Source organism: Tachysurus vachellii, chromosome 21 (assembly GCF_030014155.1).
Source record: "Tachysurus vachellii isolate PV-2020 chromosome 21, HZAU_Pvac_v1, whole genome shotgun sequence".
Lineage (NCBI taxonomy): Eukaryota > Metazoa > Chordata > Actinopteri > Siluriformes > Bagridae > Tachysurus > Tachysurus vachellii.
The window spans coordinates 16,947,604-16,965,103 of NC_083480.1; the positions used below are offsets into that span (position 1 = coordinate 16,947,604).

The 17,500-nt window shown below is 40.1% G+C and overlaps 3 protein-coding genes across 3 annotated transcripts in view; 2 read left to right on the forward strand and 1 right to left on the reverse strand.

Moving 5' to 3' along the window:
* The window catches only part of LOC132864135 (4-galactosyl-N-acetylglucosaminide 3-alpha-L-fucosyltransferase 9-like), a 1,611-nt gene extending 164 nt beyond the window's left edge, over nt 1-1,447 (reverse strand). Inside the window, exon 1 of the mRNA XM_060897395.1 lies at nt 1-1,447. This exon is cut by the window's left edge and continues 164 nt beyond it. Within this exon, the coding sequence (XP_060753378.1) occupies nt 226-1,353 (1,128 nt within the window). The 5' untranslated portion in view covers nt 1,354-1,447 and the 3' untranslated portion in view covers nt 1-225.
* Nucleotides 1,448-7,708: 6,261 nt separating this feature from the next.
* fn3krp (fructosamine 3 kinase related protein) lies at nt 7,709-14,641 on the forward strand. Its single transcript, XM_060857294.1, has 6 exons — nt 7,709-8,064; nt 9,213-9,364; nt 11,552-11,643; nt 11,818-11,900; nt 13,292-13,414; nt 14,066-14,641. The coding sequence occupies exons 1-6, from the start codon at nt 7,924-7,926 to the stop codon at nt 14,402-14,404; spliced, it is 930 nt and encodes a 309-aa protein (XP_060713277.1). The 5' UTR covers nt 7,709-7,923; the 3' UTR covers nt 14,405-14,641.
* Nucleotides 14,642-16,772: 2,131 nt separating this feature from the next.
* Nucleotides 16,773-17,500, forward strand: part of tbcd (tubulin folding cofactor D) — a 46,700-nt gene continuing 45,972 nt past the window's right edge. The window contains exon 1 of the mRNA XM_060897266.1: nt 16,773-17,145. Within this exon, the coding sequence (XP_060753249.1) occupies nt 16,974-17,145 (172 nt within the window). The 5' untranslated portion in view covers nt 16,773-16,973. The remainder of the gene's footprint in view (nt 17,146-17,500) is intronic.

Below are 17,500 nucleotides of genomic sequence, written 5' to 3' on the forward strand. Positions count from 1 at the left end.
CTCACAAGCTGAAAGAGACCGAAGCGTGTTGCTTTGGAAACATTCAATTAAATAACTGAGATAATTGAAGACAGCTTTCAGGATCAGTGATGAAAGACCTTGGGGGGAAATAATTAATTCATAAAACATACACAAGCAGGATTTATGTTTAAATATATGAGTTACCTGAGGAATCTGAGGGAAAAAAGAAAAAGAAATAACATGAAGCTGAAAGCTGTGTTCAGGTTAGTAGAAGGACGGAGGCAGGTCAAGTTCTTGGCTCGTATCCCAGTACCACCGATACAGATTTGTAAGAACCTGGTATTGCCTGTTCTGTCGGATGTACTCACAGGACCGACAGGCGTTTTCCACCGGGAAGTAAGTCTTCTTTACACGAAAACGTCTCCTCCACCTGAAGTACCTCGCATACAAGGCTTGGTTCCTGTGTAAAAGGAAGAGGTGCTTAGACAGCGCCCTCATGGAAGGGAAGTCGTCCACGTGGATGAAGGCATCACCAGGGACGAAGCGCTCGTAGTTCTTTCTGGACGGCCCAAAGACGACGGGGACGGCGCCCAGATCCAGGGCGTTGAACAGCTTCTCGGTGATGTAGTCCGTGTGTGCGGAGTTCTCGAAGGACAAGTAAAACTTGCAGCCAGAGATAATGTCTTTGTATTCCTGCTCAGAAACGTGCTTCTCGAAAAAGTCGCCGAAGACGTGAACCTTGACGTACTTGCTGAGCTGCTCGTAGTACTGAACTCTCCTGTGTTCCGGCTTGTAGTTGCTAACGATCCAGCACACTAGCTTGTCCTTTTCAGAAGGTAGAATGTCCACAAAGTCTTCAAATCCATCGTCAACCGGAACGAGAGAGCCGTAAGGCACGCTTATGTCAGAGTCTTTGCGGTAACTGAGCGAGACGTTAAACAGGTCGTCGAGGCCGGGGATCCGATCTGTGTTGGACGGTGACTCTGAATTCATCCAGATCCACTTCTGATGAGTAGGACGAAGAACCCGCGGGAGATTCGACGCATCCCAAGCGATGTCCCTGTGATGGATCAGGACGCCGTCGGCTTTCTCAACAAAATCCCGGTCGGCCGTTAAGACGCAGCCATGGATGTTGAAGAGGGAGCTGCAGAGGTCGAGCTCGAAGGTCTGGTTAAAGGGCCAGAGCCAGATGAGCACCAAGACGGCACGGAGTCCAGGGTTTGTGATGGGTTCTGAGAGCTCTCGGGTCAGACATCGGAAAGAAGGGGTGTAGTAGAGCAGAGCGATGAGCAAGGCGGCCAGCAGCAAGGCCACGTACCACAGAGAACGCCACATCTTACAGCCAAACATAGTTGACATCGTCCCTGCAAACGCGAACAAACAAGCCGACATTTGTGGCTCTGTGATCTTCTCGGACCTTTGGATCGACGCACAATCGCAGTTTATGTTGAAGGAGGCGGCGACACCAGGTCAGGCAGGATCACGTGTCCTGTGAAGATGAGAAGATGTAAGCACTGATTCAGCATTTAGTCAGTAACCAGAGTTACTCTTCAACTTCTGGATCCATGCGAATCCTCACGTCTAATTACTGATTAAAAGATCGGTTCTGCGTCCCAGCGGATGATAATGATTAATTTTTTAGCTGGGAAAATCTCGGTCTCATCTCACACCACCGTGTGAACCAGATTTCAGTAACTTTATTTACACCGTCGCTTAACGTTACCGAATGTATGAGCGCCTCAGCAGTACAGTGTGTTCTGAGGAGGCAAAAGTCCTTAAAAAGGTGCAACTGCAGGAAATATGCAGGAAAGTCAGTTTCCCTAATGACACACACCCATGCCATGTGATTAAATAGTAAAGCAGGTGTGATTACTATAATAACAACCGCATCCTTTTAAGCTCTCGACCGATTCGTATTCGATGGGAACTCGTACACAGGGTTCGTTTCGGTACAGCCATCAAACCAGGCTTGCTAAAACATCTCCTACGAGACGTGAACGGTTTAATCGACGCCTTTATTTTTTTTTTTCCTCCCCTTCACTACCTAATGTAACACATACATCCTGCTCTTGACAATTACTGCAGAAGACTTTTCAAATGCACCTCCGAGGTACTCGCAGGAGCAATAACGCAGCGCCCCCCTAACAGCCGTACTCGCACTGCCGGATGATCCTTTACATTTAAACACGCATCACTCTCGACGTTACTGCCTTCGTATCACTTTCCGCTCGTTCTGGTGATTCTGAGATTTGCTGCTTGTCAGTCAGCTGAAGCTCGGCTGGAGGACGTAATTATTTTTGAGTTGTGTGGAGGATTAAATGTGTCTTGGGGGAATCTGGGAAATGTTTTATTTTAAATTGCAATGCCGTTTCATACGAGATGAAGGTCTAACAGAAATGACTACGGCGTATGATTTAGATTTTAATTACTGCTCTTTATTTATTTATATATCATATACATTTTTTCAGTCACCCGGCTCAGTGTTGTGTGGCGTGTGAATGTGTTTATACTGTATATTTACTCTGTACAAGTGGAGGTTGTGCGTTTGTGAGCCTGAATCCATGCAAACACAGCATGACTATTACCACTAACTTTTTTTTTTTCTCATCCGGATGAATATGAACCTTTATGTCAATCCCATTGTAGGCAGAAATACATTCACTCACTCACTCATTTTCTACCGCTTATCCGAACTACCTCGGGTCACGGGGAGCCTGTGCCAGGCGTCATCGGGCATCAAGGCAGGATACACCCTGAACGGAGTGCCAACCCATCACAGGGCACACACACACTCATTCACTCACACAATCACACACTAGGGACAATTTTCCAGAGATGCCAATCAACCTACCATGCATGTCTTTGGACCGGGGGAGGAAACCGGAGTACCCGGAGGAAACCCCCGAGGCACGGGGAGAACATGCAAACTCCACACACACAAGGTGGAGGCGGGAATCGAACCCCAACCCTGGAGGTGTGAGGCGAACGTGCTAACCACTAAGCCACCGTGACCCCCGGCAGAAATACAGTACTGTGCAAATGTTTTAGGCAGGTGTGAAAAAATGCTGTAAACAAAGAATACTTTCAGAAATATAAATAATGAGTGTTTATTTCTGTCAATTTACAAAATGCAAAGTGAGCAAACAAAAGAAAAATCTAAATCAAATCAATATTTGGTGTTACTACCTTTTGCTTTCAAATCAGCATGAAGTGATGGCACGACCCCCACAGAGCCCTGATCTCAACATCATCGAGTGTGTCTGGGATTACATGAAGAGACAGAAGGATGTGAGAAAGCCGACATCCACAGAAGATCTGCGGTGAGTTCTCCAAGATGTTTGGAACAACCTACCAGCCGAGTTCCTTCAAAAACTGCGTGCGAGTGTACCTAGAAGAATCGCTGCTGTTTCGAAGGCAAACGGTGGTCACAGCAAATATTGATTTGATTTAGATTTCTCTTTTGTTCCTTCACTGCATTTTGTTCATTTATGCAAATAAATGTTTAACACTTCCATTTTTAAAAGCATTCTTTGTTTACAGCATTTTTTCACACCTGCCTAAAACTTTTGCACAGTACTGTACATCATATTACAAACTCAAAAAAAAAAAAAAAAAACAGTTAGACAAATATCACAAACTAAAAGATCAACACTTTTACATTTATTATATAATAACAAAAAAATGGAATTCAGATTCATGTAACAGTAAATCGTGGGTTATTACCGTTAACACGTTTAGCTATTTTTTTTTCCTTTTTCTGATAAAAAAAATTCTGTTTTAATGATAAAAAAATAGAATAAAGCAGATGTACAATCACAGTCACAGTATTCATTTGTTGACTTACTTCTGCTTTGTAAAGGAATTCCTACGTCAAAAGAAAAAAATGATATCGATAAGATGTTGGATGGTGTTAAGCAAAAATGGTGTTAAGCTAATAGGCGTTTGACTGATAGTCTTTTTCCCCCATACAGGAACAAAAGATGTCGTCATTTTTAAACTGTTGTAACCAAGAGCATGCAGCATGTAACAGAGTTTTTTTCTTGAGAAAGAGTAAAGAGTCAGACTGTAATCTTGTGAGAAGAAGAAGGAAGAAGAAAGAAGAAGAAGAAGAGGTTTAAAGGCCTTGCTCAATGGCCCCGACAGTGGAAGCTTAACCCCTGACTTTCTGAGCAGTAACCCAGAGCATGAACCAATGTACCATCAGCGTCCTCACAGAACTGTACAGTGATACACACACAATCAGCTGGAATGGACCAAAAGCACTGATGCACTGTATAAGAAAGGTCAGCGTCACCTGTACTTCCTTAGGATCCTCTGGCCCTTTAATGTCTGCAGAACCATGCTGGAGATGTTGCACCACTCTGTGGGAACCAGCATCATCTTCTACGTTGTGGTGTACTGAGGTAGGTGGGTGAAGACTGCAGATGCCAACAGACTTAAAAAGCTTATTAGGAAAGCGGTCTCTGTCATACGAGTTGAGCTGGTATTTCTGGTTGAAGTGTCTGAGAGGAGAATGCTGAGGAAACTTCTCAGACTCCTTGACAACACATTACACCCCCTGTATGAGACACTGGAGTCCTACTGGAGAACATTCAGCTGTAGACCGAGACCACTGAAGACAACCACACCCATCAAACTCTATAACTGCTCCTCCTTCAGTAGGGAACAGAACTTAATTATAACAATCTCTGGCAAAAGAATTTCCTTCAGGAATATTATGTTATTTTATCTTATCTGCAACCAAAAGCTCTGAAGGTTTTCCTTCACACAACAACGGTCCTGATGCAATTCTCCGATTTTATTTCATAATGCTCACCTCTACATTTTATACTGAAAGATGTTCAGGTTCCATTAAAGAAGCAATAGAGAATAAAATCCATAGCCCCTAAACGTGTAGTTGGCTGTAAAATTGGCTTCATCTAACACAAAAATGTTCTCATCAGCTGCTGCTTCTTGCCCTGTGATGGGTTGGCACTCCGTCCAGGGTGTATCCTGCCTTGATGCCCGATGACGCCTGAGATAGGCACAGGCTCCCCGTGACCCGAGGTAGTTCGGATAAGCGGTAGAAGATGAATGAATGAATGATGAATGAGCTGCTGCTTCTGTCCCTTCCACCTCCCTTCTGGTCGCCGTCGCCGTGTAGCTCCATGGTGTGGGTTCAGGCGGTGGCTTTCAACACACTAGTCGAGTAACAACAGGAAAAGCAACAGAGTAAGCCATCATCGTGTTTAATTATGCCGCTCTGGGGACGACTCGGCTCCTAATCGTGTTTCTCTGCTGATTATGACACTGCAGAAAGTCACCAGAAATCACACGACTCAATCACATGTGTCAAAGTCATCATCAGGAGAAGATGGAAAAATAAGATGAAAGGACATCTTAAATTCCTGTAATTAAGTGCTCCTTTCCCTGAGGGAGAGTTGCTTAGTGATGTAGATTGTGCAGCGAGAGTCGAATACAGAGAAAATGTCAGTCGATACGTCGGCTTTACTGCTGGATGCCGCTGGGGTTTTCCCTCGCCTGAGGCCGGAGCCGACGATCGGGCCTCGGGGACGTGATGAATTGCAGATCATTAAGGAATCTGCGGGTCATTATAAAGCCGTAAAAAGGCCCACAAATAATGTGGAAATTGAAATATGCAGCTTTGTAGCTGCTGTGGTGTCGTCTCACAGCCACGCATTAAACGTGATTGCCGGCAGAATCGCGGCAGCTCTCGCACGGCCACGTCAACACGTTTGTGGGTGTCTCACGGAAAAGCGTTACACCAACGTGGTGTGTTTCTATGTTTACTTATCTTTTAATCCATTAATACAGATCATTAGGTAGATCATTTTCCATCACTGCTCAAAAACTTTTAAACCACAACATTATTTCTTCAGCACTTTGGCTCTTCACAGCTGAAATATTTTTTATCATTCCTCTTTTGTTTGTCTTCGTCTCCATATCTGGTTTCGGGTTTGTTCTCATCCATTTGTCGCTGTCTGCCAATTTTATTTATTTGTCTTCTCACACATGAGCATTAACTTGGAATATAAAGCATTCTTAAGCGGTGGAAAGGTGCTACATAAATTTAACAGATTTATTACTACCACTACATTTTCTGTAGCTCATTTATTATTCTTGCTATTAATCTTTCTGATGTATTTCTGTATAGTTTTGTTATTTCATAAATCACATTTTAAATAACAAATTAACAGTTAAACAAATTGTCTAAATTGATTTTTATTGATTAATATATATCTTGAAACATATATCTTTATAGCTTGAAACAATCATTTAAATCATAGATGCTTCTTGTTATGCAATTTGAAAGAGCAATGTCAGTCTTAATAGTGTTCATTGATGGTCATGTCAGTAATGTTAGACACTGCCATCTTCAGGCCAATGTGAGAAAGGGCCATTTCTCACATTTTACTCATTTAATACATTTACCACAGAGATGCTAACGAGCACATCTGACTTGCCTGGAAGGTGTGTGCATGTGTGTGTGTGTGTGTGTGTGTGTGTGTGTGTGTGTGTGTGTGTGTGGTGTGCATGTGGTGTGTGTGTGTGTGTGTTACCAGTTTTGGTTTAGAAATGTTCAACTGTACACATGATAGAATGTACGTACACACCAGGAAAACTGATTGTTGTTGAATAATAATGAAGGACAATCTTTCATCCAAAACCTTAGTAGTGTTTTAATCACATCAGAAGGCACATATGTAACAAAAATAAGTAAACCAAATCATTCTATGATTTCAGTGAAAATGTATATTATTATTATTATTATTAATGTTATTGTTGTTTTTTATTGTTATTATTATTATTATTATTATTAGTAGTAGTAGTAGTAGTAGTATTTTTTTATTGTTAGTAGTAGTAGCAGTAGTAGTAGTAGTAGTTAGTAGTTTTTTATTGTTATTATTATTATTGTTGTTGTTTTTATTATTATTACCATAATTATATTCCCTGCTTCATATCTGCATGAACTGCAAGCACTGCATTATCAGAACTGTCAGTCATCACATCATCCGTATATGTTACACAGACTACTGCTGCTGCATATTGTACAAAAGCATAATATTACACAATACTATTATTTGCACTACCGTGCACTGCTCACACTTTATGTACATAACTGATCATATATTCTGTATTTATATTTAATACTCGTTCTGTCTATATTGTATCACATCGTCTGCGGTTTCTTGTATAGTATAATGTTATTTATGTCTGTACTTTTGAGAGTCACAAACAGCTGGAACCAAATTCTGTGTGTGTGTCAACACACTTGGCCAATAAACCTGATTCTGATTATAATGATTTATTAGGGTTCAAGCGCGAAGCGAAGCGAAGCGAAGCGCATACTTTGTGTATGTGAAAATCCTTTAAGGCCTTAAACGCTTGAACCCGGGAAATGCTGCTTGCAGCTTTAATTATTGTTATTATTATTATTATTATTGTTGTTTTTATTCTTTTATTATTATTATTATTATTATTATTATTATTATTATTTGTTGTTTTATTATTATTATTATTATTATTAGTTATTAACAATTATTATTATTGTTGTTATTATTAGATCATTAAACAACTATTTTTAAACTTCTAAGTGTTATTAATATTAAGTATTAAGTCCTAGAAACATGTATTTTAAAAAAAAAACAAAAAAAAAAAACAAACGTGTATATTTTGATGTTTTGAAAACCAATTGCTTTTACTTCCGGCAATAGAACGCTGCCTGATTCGCACCGCGCATGCGTAGACTTTCACTCCTGCTCAATGTGCCAGTGCTTATTGTACGCGTCCGGAACGAGATTATAAACACTTATATTTACTTGCGTTTTATTTGGCTTTTATATAACAAATAAGTAACTAAATAAGAAACTAACCCCATCTGCACGAACCGGATCCGTTCTACCGTTGTGAGGGGCGTTATAACGCGTTATAAACAGCGTTGGTGTATAAACAGGGTCAGTGATGGAGGAGCTGTTAAAGAGAGAGCTGAGCTGCAGCACGGTGACACCTGTGGGGTCATCAGGAGGAGGTTGTATCAGTGAGGGTCAGAGCTACAGAACAGACTCCTGTACTGTGTTCACTAAAATCAACCACAAAACACAGGTGCTTGTTTACAGGGAACTAAACATCACACACACAAACAGTGTGCACATGAAAGTAATCCTTTTAGTGCACAATTACACCAACTAATATGATCCACGATCATCTTTATCCTGCTTTGTAGTTCTGCTTTATCTCTTTATTATACTTTATATCCAAGTCTACAGATGATCGACGTATTATTCGCATCAGACTTCGCGATAAATCGTGTGTACGTTCGTCTCCGACGTGAAAGGCGAAGGGAAAACTCCCCGAGACCTCATGAGAAAGAAATCTTAGTAGTCTTCAGCTGCCAAAATCACAGATTTTTTTACTTACATTTGTTTATTTAGAAGATGCTTTTATCCGAAGCAACTTAAAATTAGGAAAGACAAGCAAAGTGATATATCAAGCGTGTTCTGTTCCTACACCGACGTGCAGGACGCTTTCAGCCGTATCCTTCTGAACGTTCCGGTGTGTGAACACGATTCTACGGATCTCGCGGAACGTCGTTATGTATCCGTCTCGCTGCTAGGAGTTTAAAAGAAGGATCCTGTGCTTGTAATTTTACTTTTACTTTGTAATTTGCATCACAAATTTATTTTCATTCTCGTCGCGTTAATCTTTTTGACACCTCTTACATCACATCGCAGCAAGTTTCCAGTGTTTTCTTCATTCATTCACTCATTCATCTTCTACCGCTTATCCGAACTACCTCGGGTCACGGGGAGCCTGTGCTTATCTCAGGCGTCATCGGGCATCAAGGCAGGATACACCCTGGACGGAGTGCCAACCCATCGCAGGGCACACACACACACTCATTCACTCACGCAATCACACACTAGGGACAATTTTCCAGAGATGCCAATCAACCTACCATGCATGTCTTTGGACCGGGGGAGGAAACCGGAGCACCCGGAGGAAACCCCCGAGGCACGGGGAGAACATGCAAACTCCACACACACAAGGTGGAGGCGGGAATCGAACCCCCAACCCTGGAGGTGTGAGGCGAACGTGCTAACCACTAAGCCACCGTGACCCCCCAGTGTTTTCTTTAATAAAAAAAAAAAAACACGCTTGCTTTAATACAGCAAGCTCTTTTCAGACTTTAGTTCACGATTACAACAACATGAAACCAAACCATGAGCAGAACCTGTTCCCTGTTCACTCAGGCCAGATGCATGTTCGACGGAGAGAAGGCCAGCCTGGAGGCCATCCTGTCCACCAACACGATCCGTGTGCCCAAGCCATGGAAGGTGGTGGATATGGAATCAGGAGGAGCCATGTTCATCATGGAGCACATCGACATGAAATCCTTAAACAGGTTAGTTTAATGCATGGATTATACAACCAAGAAGCACAACAGTGGTGCGACCTGGTGCAAGAACGTAAACGACAGCTTCATCATTTAAGAACATTTAAATGTACAAATGTTTAAATTTATTTATATCCTATGTTTAATTCTGGTGTTTATATAAACTGATGTGCATCACTAACATGAAACTCCGGCACATCAGAAAAAAACCCCAGAAACTTTGATTTCGGACACAAGAACATGACTATTTTGGAAACGGATTCATAGGCAGTGCAAATTTTGAAGTTTAAAGGTCGTTCGGGGAAACGGTGGTTTGAGTCATCGATACGGAGATACTTTGTAGTTTTGGAACTAAGAAAGAAGGAATACATTACAAAGTATTCGTAATGACATATTAGGATGGTTGTTTATAAGAAATTTGTGTACATTTTCTAAAAGCTTGCCCGTGTATAAAAAAATCAAATAAAAAAAAATTAAAAAGTTAAAAAGAGATTGTTGCACTTCATCGTTTTGACCACTAGATGCCACTAGAACGAATGTGATATAACGCTCAGCAGAAACATTTAGCAGAAAAGAAGTTAGCATGATTGCTAGTTAGCTTTAATACTAAAACCCAAGTTTATAAAGCACTTTAAAACCAAATACTGTACCAAAGTGTTGTACAATTACAGAATAAAGAGGATGATAATAATAATCAGTAAATTAAAATACATAAAACACCAGAAATCGTTGACATTTGTACCGACATTTAATTAGCATTATATAGCAGCAAGGCTTCATTAAAAAGCTTTAAAAGATTTAATTTATATACTGTATAGATTTAAATAGATTTAAGTGTCACAAGGCTAACAATTATGTATCCAACCTGCTGTATCTGGAACATAAATGATCATTATTTCTTACACAAATGTATTCGAGATGTAACCAGTGTTGTAATGTAACGGAGTACAAATACTTCGTTACTGTACTTAAGTAGAAATGTCACGTATCTGTACTTTACTTCGCTATTTAAATTTATGTCAACTTTCACTTTTACTCCACTACATTTCCTAGATAAAATGTCTACTTTTACTCCGTTATATTTCCACTAAATGTCTTCGTTACTCATTACTACAAAATAAAATCAGAAGAAATGTGTGTGACTGCAATAAGGGAGGTTTGGTGAATCACTGCTCCTAGATTACATTACGCTCCGCACGCTATACGGAGAAGCACAGGGACGCTCAGCGTGCACGCGCAGTCAGAGCTGGAGACATTTATCTATAACGTTAATCGGCGGAAAGCCGCAAAGACGGCAACCAAAAGCAGTGAAATGTCACTATTCTTATTACCAGAGTTGTAGCACAAATAAAATATTAATGCAAACAATCCATTCAATACTAAAAAAAAACATTTATTGATTTATTCTTTGTCTTGTGAATATTTGTTTATTAATGACTGCATTCATTGGACACACTGTTTGTAGAGAATGCACACACACATGAACTGATCTGATTCAAGACTGACATCATTACATCATGCATAACATTTTGGTGTCCACTTTTGCCATTAAATAATACCATAACTTTTGGCTTACTATGTAGTCATATAATATATAATATAAAACTCTTCTTGTTTTTAATTCTCACTGAGGACTAAAACCCCCTAAAGATGAGACCCTAGAACCGCCCCTGATCTTATGTCTACAGAAAATCACTGAAATTTTACTTTTTATTTTTACTTCAAATACTTAAGTACATTAAATATCAGAAAATGACTTTTGATACTTAAGTACAGTAAATATCAGATACTTTAAGACTTTTACTTGAGTAATATTCTAAAAGGTAACTTTCACTTCTACCAAAGTCTTTTTCTAGTACGATACTTGTACTTTTACTCAAGTATTGCTTTCTAGTACTTTATACAACACTGGATGTAACAAGCGACGCTAATCATGGAGCATTTTGTTTCGTCATAATGTTTTATTTATTCATTATTACAAGATAGACAGATATATTCACCACGTGTCAGAAAATCTGGCCATTTTAGAACGCGCCAAATATTTCCAAAAGAAATAGAAAGAAAAAAAATGTAAAAAAAAAAAAAAGATGTAAAAATAACAATATTTAACCCTACTATAAAAATATTTGTTTTTAGTAAAGATGTACATTTAAAAAAAAAAAAATGAAAAGCATTTCCTCTGTATTGTTTCTAAAGGTACGCGGGTAAGTTGGGGGAGCAGCTAGCGGATCTGCACCTCCACAATAAACGACAGAAAGACAAACAGAAGAAGGAGGAACAAACTGTTGGTAAGAGATGCACTGGTGTCTGAGATACATGTAAAAATAAAAAACACACTTTTTTTTTTTTAAAGTTTTTACTCATTCTTACTATTGGAGCATGTGAAGGATTTTCAGACGTGTAGCAAAGGAAACTTAATGCAGTTTTCCTGATGTTAAAGTTTTAGTTGTGTATCTGTGCAGGAAAAGGAACCAGCCAGGCCGAAGATCAGGTTATTGAAAAATTCGGTTTCCACGTCAAAACCTGTTGTGGCTACATCGCTCTGGTATGGAAACACATTTCCTGTTCATTATAATACATCATTATAACACATATACTTATTTAAAGGTGCCCTTCCACACAAAACCGTTTTTACTTGTGTTTTTTGATACGTGTTAGGTCCATATGGTGTTTGTGTTGTGTCATGACTGTGAAAACGATCTGCTACATCCAGACTTGGCATTTCATAATTATGAAAGACAATGTTCATTAAAGTCACAGATTTGAGATACTAAGTCATGAGATGGTGCGATGGTTCCTTGGAATTATGACCTTGTATCTGAATTGTGACTTTCACAAATATCACATCATATCATGATTACGATTTTTGATTTTATAATTCTGATGCTATTTCTATTGCTATTTTAAAATCTAAGATAGAGGTGAAGAGCCGAGTGCAGGTTGGAGTGGGTGGAGAAAAGTGTCAGGTGTGTTGTGTGTGTGGCAGAAGAGTGTTAGCATGAATCAAAGGAAAGGTGTAGAAGACAGCAGTGAGAGCAGCTCTGCTGTATGGGTTAGAGACTGTCGCAGTGAGGAAAAGACATGAGGCAGAGATGGAGGTAGCAGAGATGAGGATGTTGAGGTTCTCTGTAGGAGTGACGAGGATGGACAGGATTAGGAACGAGCGCATCAGAGGGACAGCTCAGGTTGGCTGTTTTGGGGACAAGGACAGAGAGACTAGATTGAGATGGTTTGGACATGTACAAAGAAGGGAGTAGGATGTTGGAGACGGAGCTGCAGGTAAGGGGTCAAGAGGACGGACAAAGAGTAAAGGATGCCGAGGATAGAGTTAGGTGGAAACAGATGATTCTCTGTGGTGACCCCTAACAGGAAAAGGGGGAAGTAGAAGATCAGTATCTCATAATTATGACTCGTTATCTCAAAATTTTGATGTTCCTTGCCAATATAATGTCTCCTACCTTAACTGAAAACTATACAAATAGAATGGAATATAGAATAGAAGCATTTGCTTGTCACATATACATTACAGCACAGTGAAATTCCTTCTTTGGATATCCCAACTTTGGAGGTTGGGGTCAGAGCGCAGGTTCAGCCATGTTGCAGCTCCCCTAGAGCAGGGAGGGTTAAGGGCCCCAATGCTGGCAGCTTGGCAGTGCTCAAGCTTAAATCCGATCGTCCGATCAACAACCCAGTGCTTTAACCACTCGAGCCACCACTGCCCTAAATTGTCCTCTAATAATTATCTCCTAACTTCAAGATATTGAATATATGAGATAGTTCCTCAAAGATGTGAGTTGCAATCTCAGAATTATGACCTATTATGAGGTTTGGATACACTGGATTTTTTTTTTTAAGTGGTGTAAATCAGGTCAGGTATAAAATTAGCACGCTCACTTATAAACAAGTGATGAATGTCTCTCGTCTCCGTCCCTGCAGGTGAACGACTGGCAGGACGACTGGGTTTCCTTTTACGCCCAGCAAAGACTTCAGTACCAGGTGGGATTAGTGGAGCAGTCGTATGGAGACCGAGAGGCCAGGGAATTATGGGCCAGCCTCCAGGTAAGAAAAGAAACAGTAGTAATAGATGATTTATGTGAAGACAAAGTAGATTTTAGCCAATTAAAACCCTGAACATGCTTAATAACATTATAGCCACTGGCTGGCTGCTGGATCTGAACCGAACACGCACAAGGCTTTTAATGATGTGCTCCTTTTTTTAGCTCTTCATTTGGGAGATGGATTACAGCGTAGCCTAAAACCCAGAAGAGCCGAATTAGTTTCACCTCAGGAGATACAGCGGTTTATCGAGTTTTTACAAGGCAGGAAAGGAGTTTATTCAAAGCGAATCGAACTGTGCTCATGTGTAGTGTTTTTATTTAGCCAAAGGAAGAGAAATTCTCAAACAAACAAAAAAAACCTGAGGTGTAGCAAGCTAGCCGGATAACTAGCTAGCTAACAATGAGTCGGACAAGCCAGGTGAATAACAGTGCATTTTAAATTACTTGATTTTTTTTCCTTTGTTCCTTTGTGCTCTGTTCGTCCTGTCATTTAGCTGTCTAGCTAAAGTTAGCTGGCTAGCGTTTGTGATCAAACTCCCAGCTGAAAAGCTAACACCTTGCATCAGAAATGTCTAAAGAAATGAAGGCCTACACAAACAACTACTTTAACATTTTGATAGACGTTCAGCACGTTCACGTGTCTGTGTTTCAGCTAAAGATCCCGAAGCTGTTTGAGGGCGTGGAGGTGGAACCTGCGCTGCTTCACGGTGACCTGTGGAGCGGCAACGTAGCCGAGTGCTCCGACGGCCCACTCATCTTCGACCCGGCCTCGTTTTACGGCCACGCCGAGTTCGAGCTGGGGATCAGCGGCATGTTCGGCGGCTTCGGGAAACGCTTCTACGACGCCTACTACGAGAACATCCCCAAAGCACCCGGGTTCGAAAAGCGACATCAGCTGTACCAGCTGTTCCACTACCTGAACCACTGGAATCACTTCGGGACCGGGTACAGGGGCTCGTCGCTACGCATCATGAAGGAGCTTTCAAAGTAGAAAAATCAGTTTTCAGTATTGGTTGTTCTGATCGCTGAACGTTTTTTTCCTCTACTCATAGTGGGTTGAATAAATAAATAAATAAATATAAATATGCTGCTACAGGAAAATAATTAACAGCACAGAGATGTTTTGAAACACACTCACTGTTAACGCCTGCAAGTTTCTCTGACGCTGAGTTATTCCTCTTATACCACACCAACTTCCTGACAATTTCCACATTTTATTTATTTATAAATTTTATATATATATATATATATATATATATATATATATATATATATATATATATATATATATATATATATATATATATATATATACACACACATACACACACACAAAGCTTTTATAAAATGTTATTTTATACAAAGTACGTAAATCATTTGTCGTTCACATCGCTGCTATTGAGCTGTTGCTATAGAAATGCTAACGTATCAGAGCAAGCGCATTAACACAGTATAAACACGTGATTTTCAGCTGCACTTCTGTATTCAATAAAAACGAATCAGAATCAGAATCAGGTTTATCGGCCAAGTGTGTTGACACACACAAGGAATTTGGTTCCAGCTGTTTGTGACTCTCAAAAGTACAGACATAAATAACATTATACTATACAAGACAATACAGACTAAATTCAACACCTCCTGAACATTCCACAGCTTAACAGCGCCGTGCTGGTTATTCACACTGGACGTTACATTGATGTTTCCTCTTACGGTTAATTAACAGCACGTGTTGAATACAATACAATACAATACAATACAATAACAATAAAAGCTTGACTTCTTGACTTGATTAATCAGAGGTTTCACTTCTTGCTCACTGAACAGCATGTTCTAGTCTTAAAGTGCATCTTATGACAAATGTACATAAATCAAATAAAGTCTGAACTTAATAAATAAATATTTAAAATGTCTCTTTGTTGGTACTATAATGGTTTATGTCATGACATTTTCTATTAATTAATAAATGACAGTTATTCATGTTAAGGCTTGAAGAGATTTCAAGTATTTTGACAAATTATTATTTAAATTATTTTGACAAATTATTAAATCTGTTAATGTAATAAGTCTCGGGAGTTTCACAGGTTTAATCCGCTTCCCTGTTCGGGAAACATGCTCATGGTTGTATTGGCTATGCTAAATCGCCCCTAAGTGTGAAGGAGTGTATAAATGTGTACGAGACGGAATGCCATCACATGTGAGGTGTAATATATTCCGTCCTCACACCCAGGGTTCCCAGGATAGGCTCTGCATCCAAGTCACACCATAGATTTATGGAGATATGGAGAATAACCTGAGGTACTGCACACTCACACACCTACACACAAACACACATACAGTACACAAACATACACAGGTTTTATGATGTGAAACAAAATGAAGTGAAAAACAAAAGTCAAAGAGATGGTAGTAAAGAGATCCAAAGTCTGGGGTCAACACACACATACACACACAAACACACACTCACAGACATACATACACACACATATACACACATACATACACACATTCACAGACACATACATACACACACATATACACACATATATACACACCCACACACACAGACAAACACATACACACACAAACACACATACACACACAGACAAACACACACAAACACATACACACACAGACAAACACATACATACACATACACACACACAGACAAACACACACAAACACATACATACACAGGTTTTATGATGTGAAACAAAATGAAGTGAAAAACAAAAGTCAAAGAGATGGTAGTAAAGAGATCCAAAGTCTGGGGTCGAGAGCACTAAACCATCTGCCCCAAAAGTGTCAAGTCAAATTTGTTTTGGAGGATTAAGAGTCCAGCATCAGTGGAGAAGTAAAGCTAAGACATGTAGAGCTTTATAATTGTATATTAAAGGTTTATTAAAGACGTATTGATGCTAAAGCAGTAAGGAAGGACCTGGGTCATGGGTCAATAGTCACATTTTACAGTGTGATAAGAAGAAGGTTTTAAAAGGAAGTTGATTGAAGCATTTTTTTTTTTTATAAACGGTGAAACAGCTAATTAACAAAGGAGATCTATTAATGGTGTAATTGAAGAATATGATTAAAATACAAGGCCTTAAAAAGGTATTAATTGGCTTGTGTGTTTGTTTAGGTTCACTTCCTGTCAGTCAATCTAACCTTTATATAACTTATCCTCGTATACTGAAACATTATTTACAATTAGTCAGTTGTTGACCATTTTACAGGCTACTGAGAAGCAACTGATGGTAAGGATTTGAGTTGATTATATTAGAGAGACTGAAAATGCGTAATTGTAGTGTTGGGGAAAAAACAAATCGCGTTTCTGTAAGGACGAGTTGAACGCTCTGGGGTTCCGTATGTCAGACGCGACGTCAACATTGCGACAACAAGCACAGAGACGCAGCAGAGGCTTGTTAGTGAATATTAGCTGGATATTAGATTTCAGAAGGAGAGAAATTATTGGGGATCATTTAAGAAGCTTGGATCCTGTAAAAGGCGCTGAACATAGTGTTGATCTGAAGGTAAAATAAGTGAGATTTTCACCTGAATAAGACACAATGGAGCTTCAGGATGTAGAAGGTGGAGATGATGGAGAATTGGAGCTCATAACCAGTACTAATGTGTTGTCTGGGTTCACTGAGAGCTCCGACATCAGAGCCCTGATCTCCAGCCTGGTGGATCTGCAGGAGGACGTCACAGCCCAGGAGACCACCATCCAGAGGTTCATGGGTGAGGAACTGCGCCATCTGCTCCACCTGCTTTATCCGCTCTGTCCGTGTCCCACGTGTGTGTAGTGTGCACTAGTTAGGGTGTAGGGACTAGTGTAGTGTGCACTAGTTAGGGTGTAGGGACTAGTGTAGTGTGCACTAGTTAGGGTGTAGGGACTAGTGTAGTGTGCACTAGTTAGGGTGTAGGGACTAGTGTAGTGTGCACTAGTTAGGGTGTTGGGACTAGTGTAGTGTGCACTAGTTAGGGTGTTGGGACTAGTGTAGTGTGCACTAGTTAGGGTGTTGGGACTAGTGTAGTGTGCACTAGTTAGGGTGTAGGGACGTGTGTAGTGTGCACTAGTTAGGGTGTTGGGACT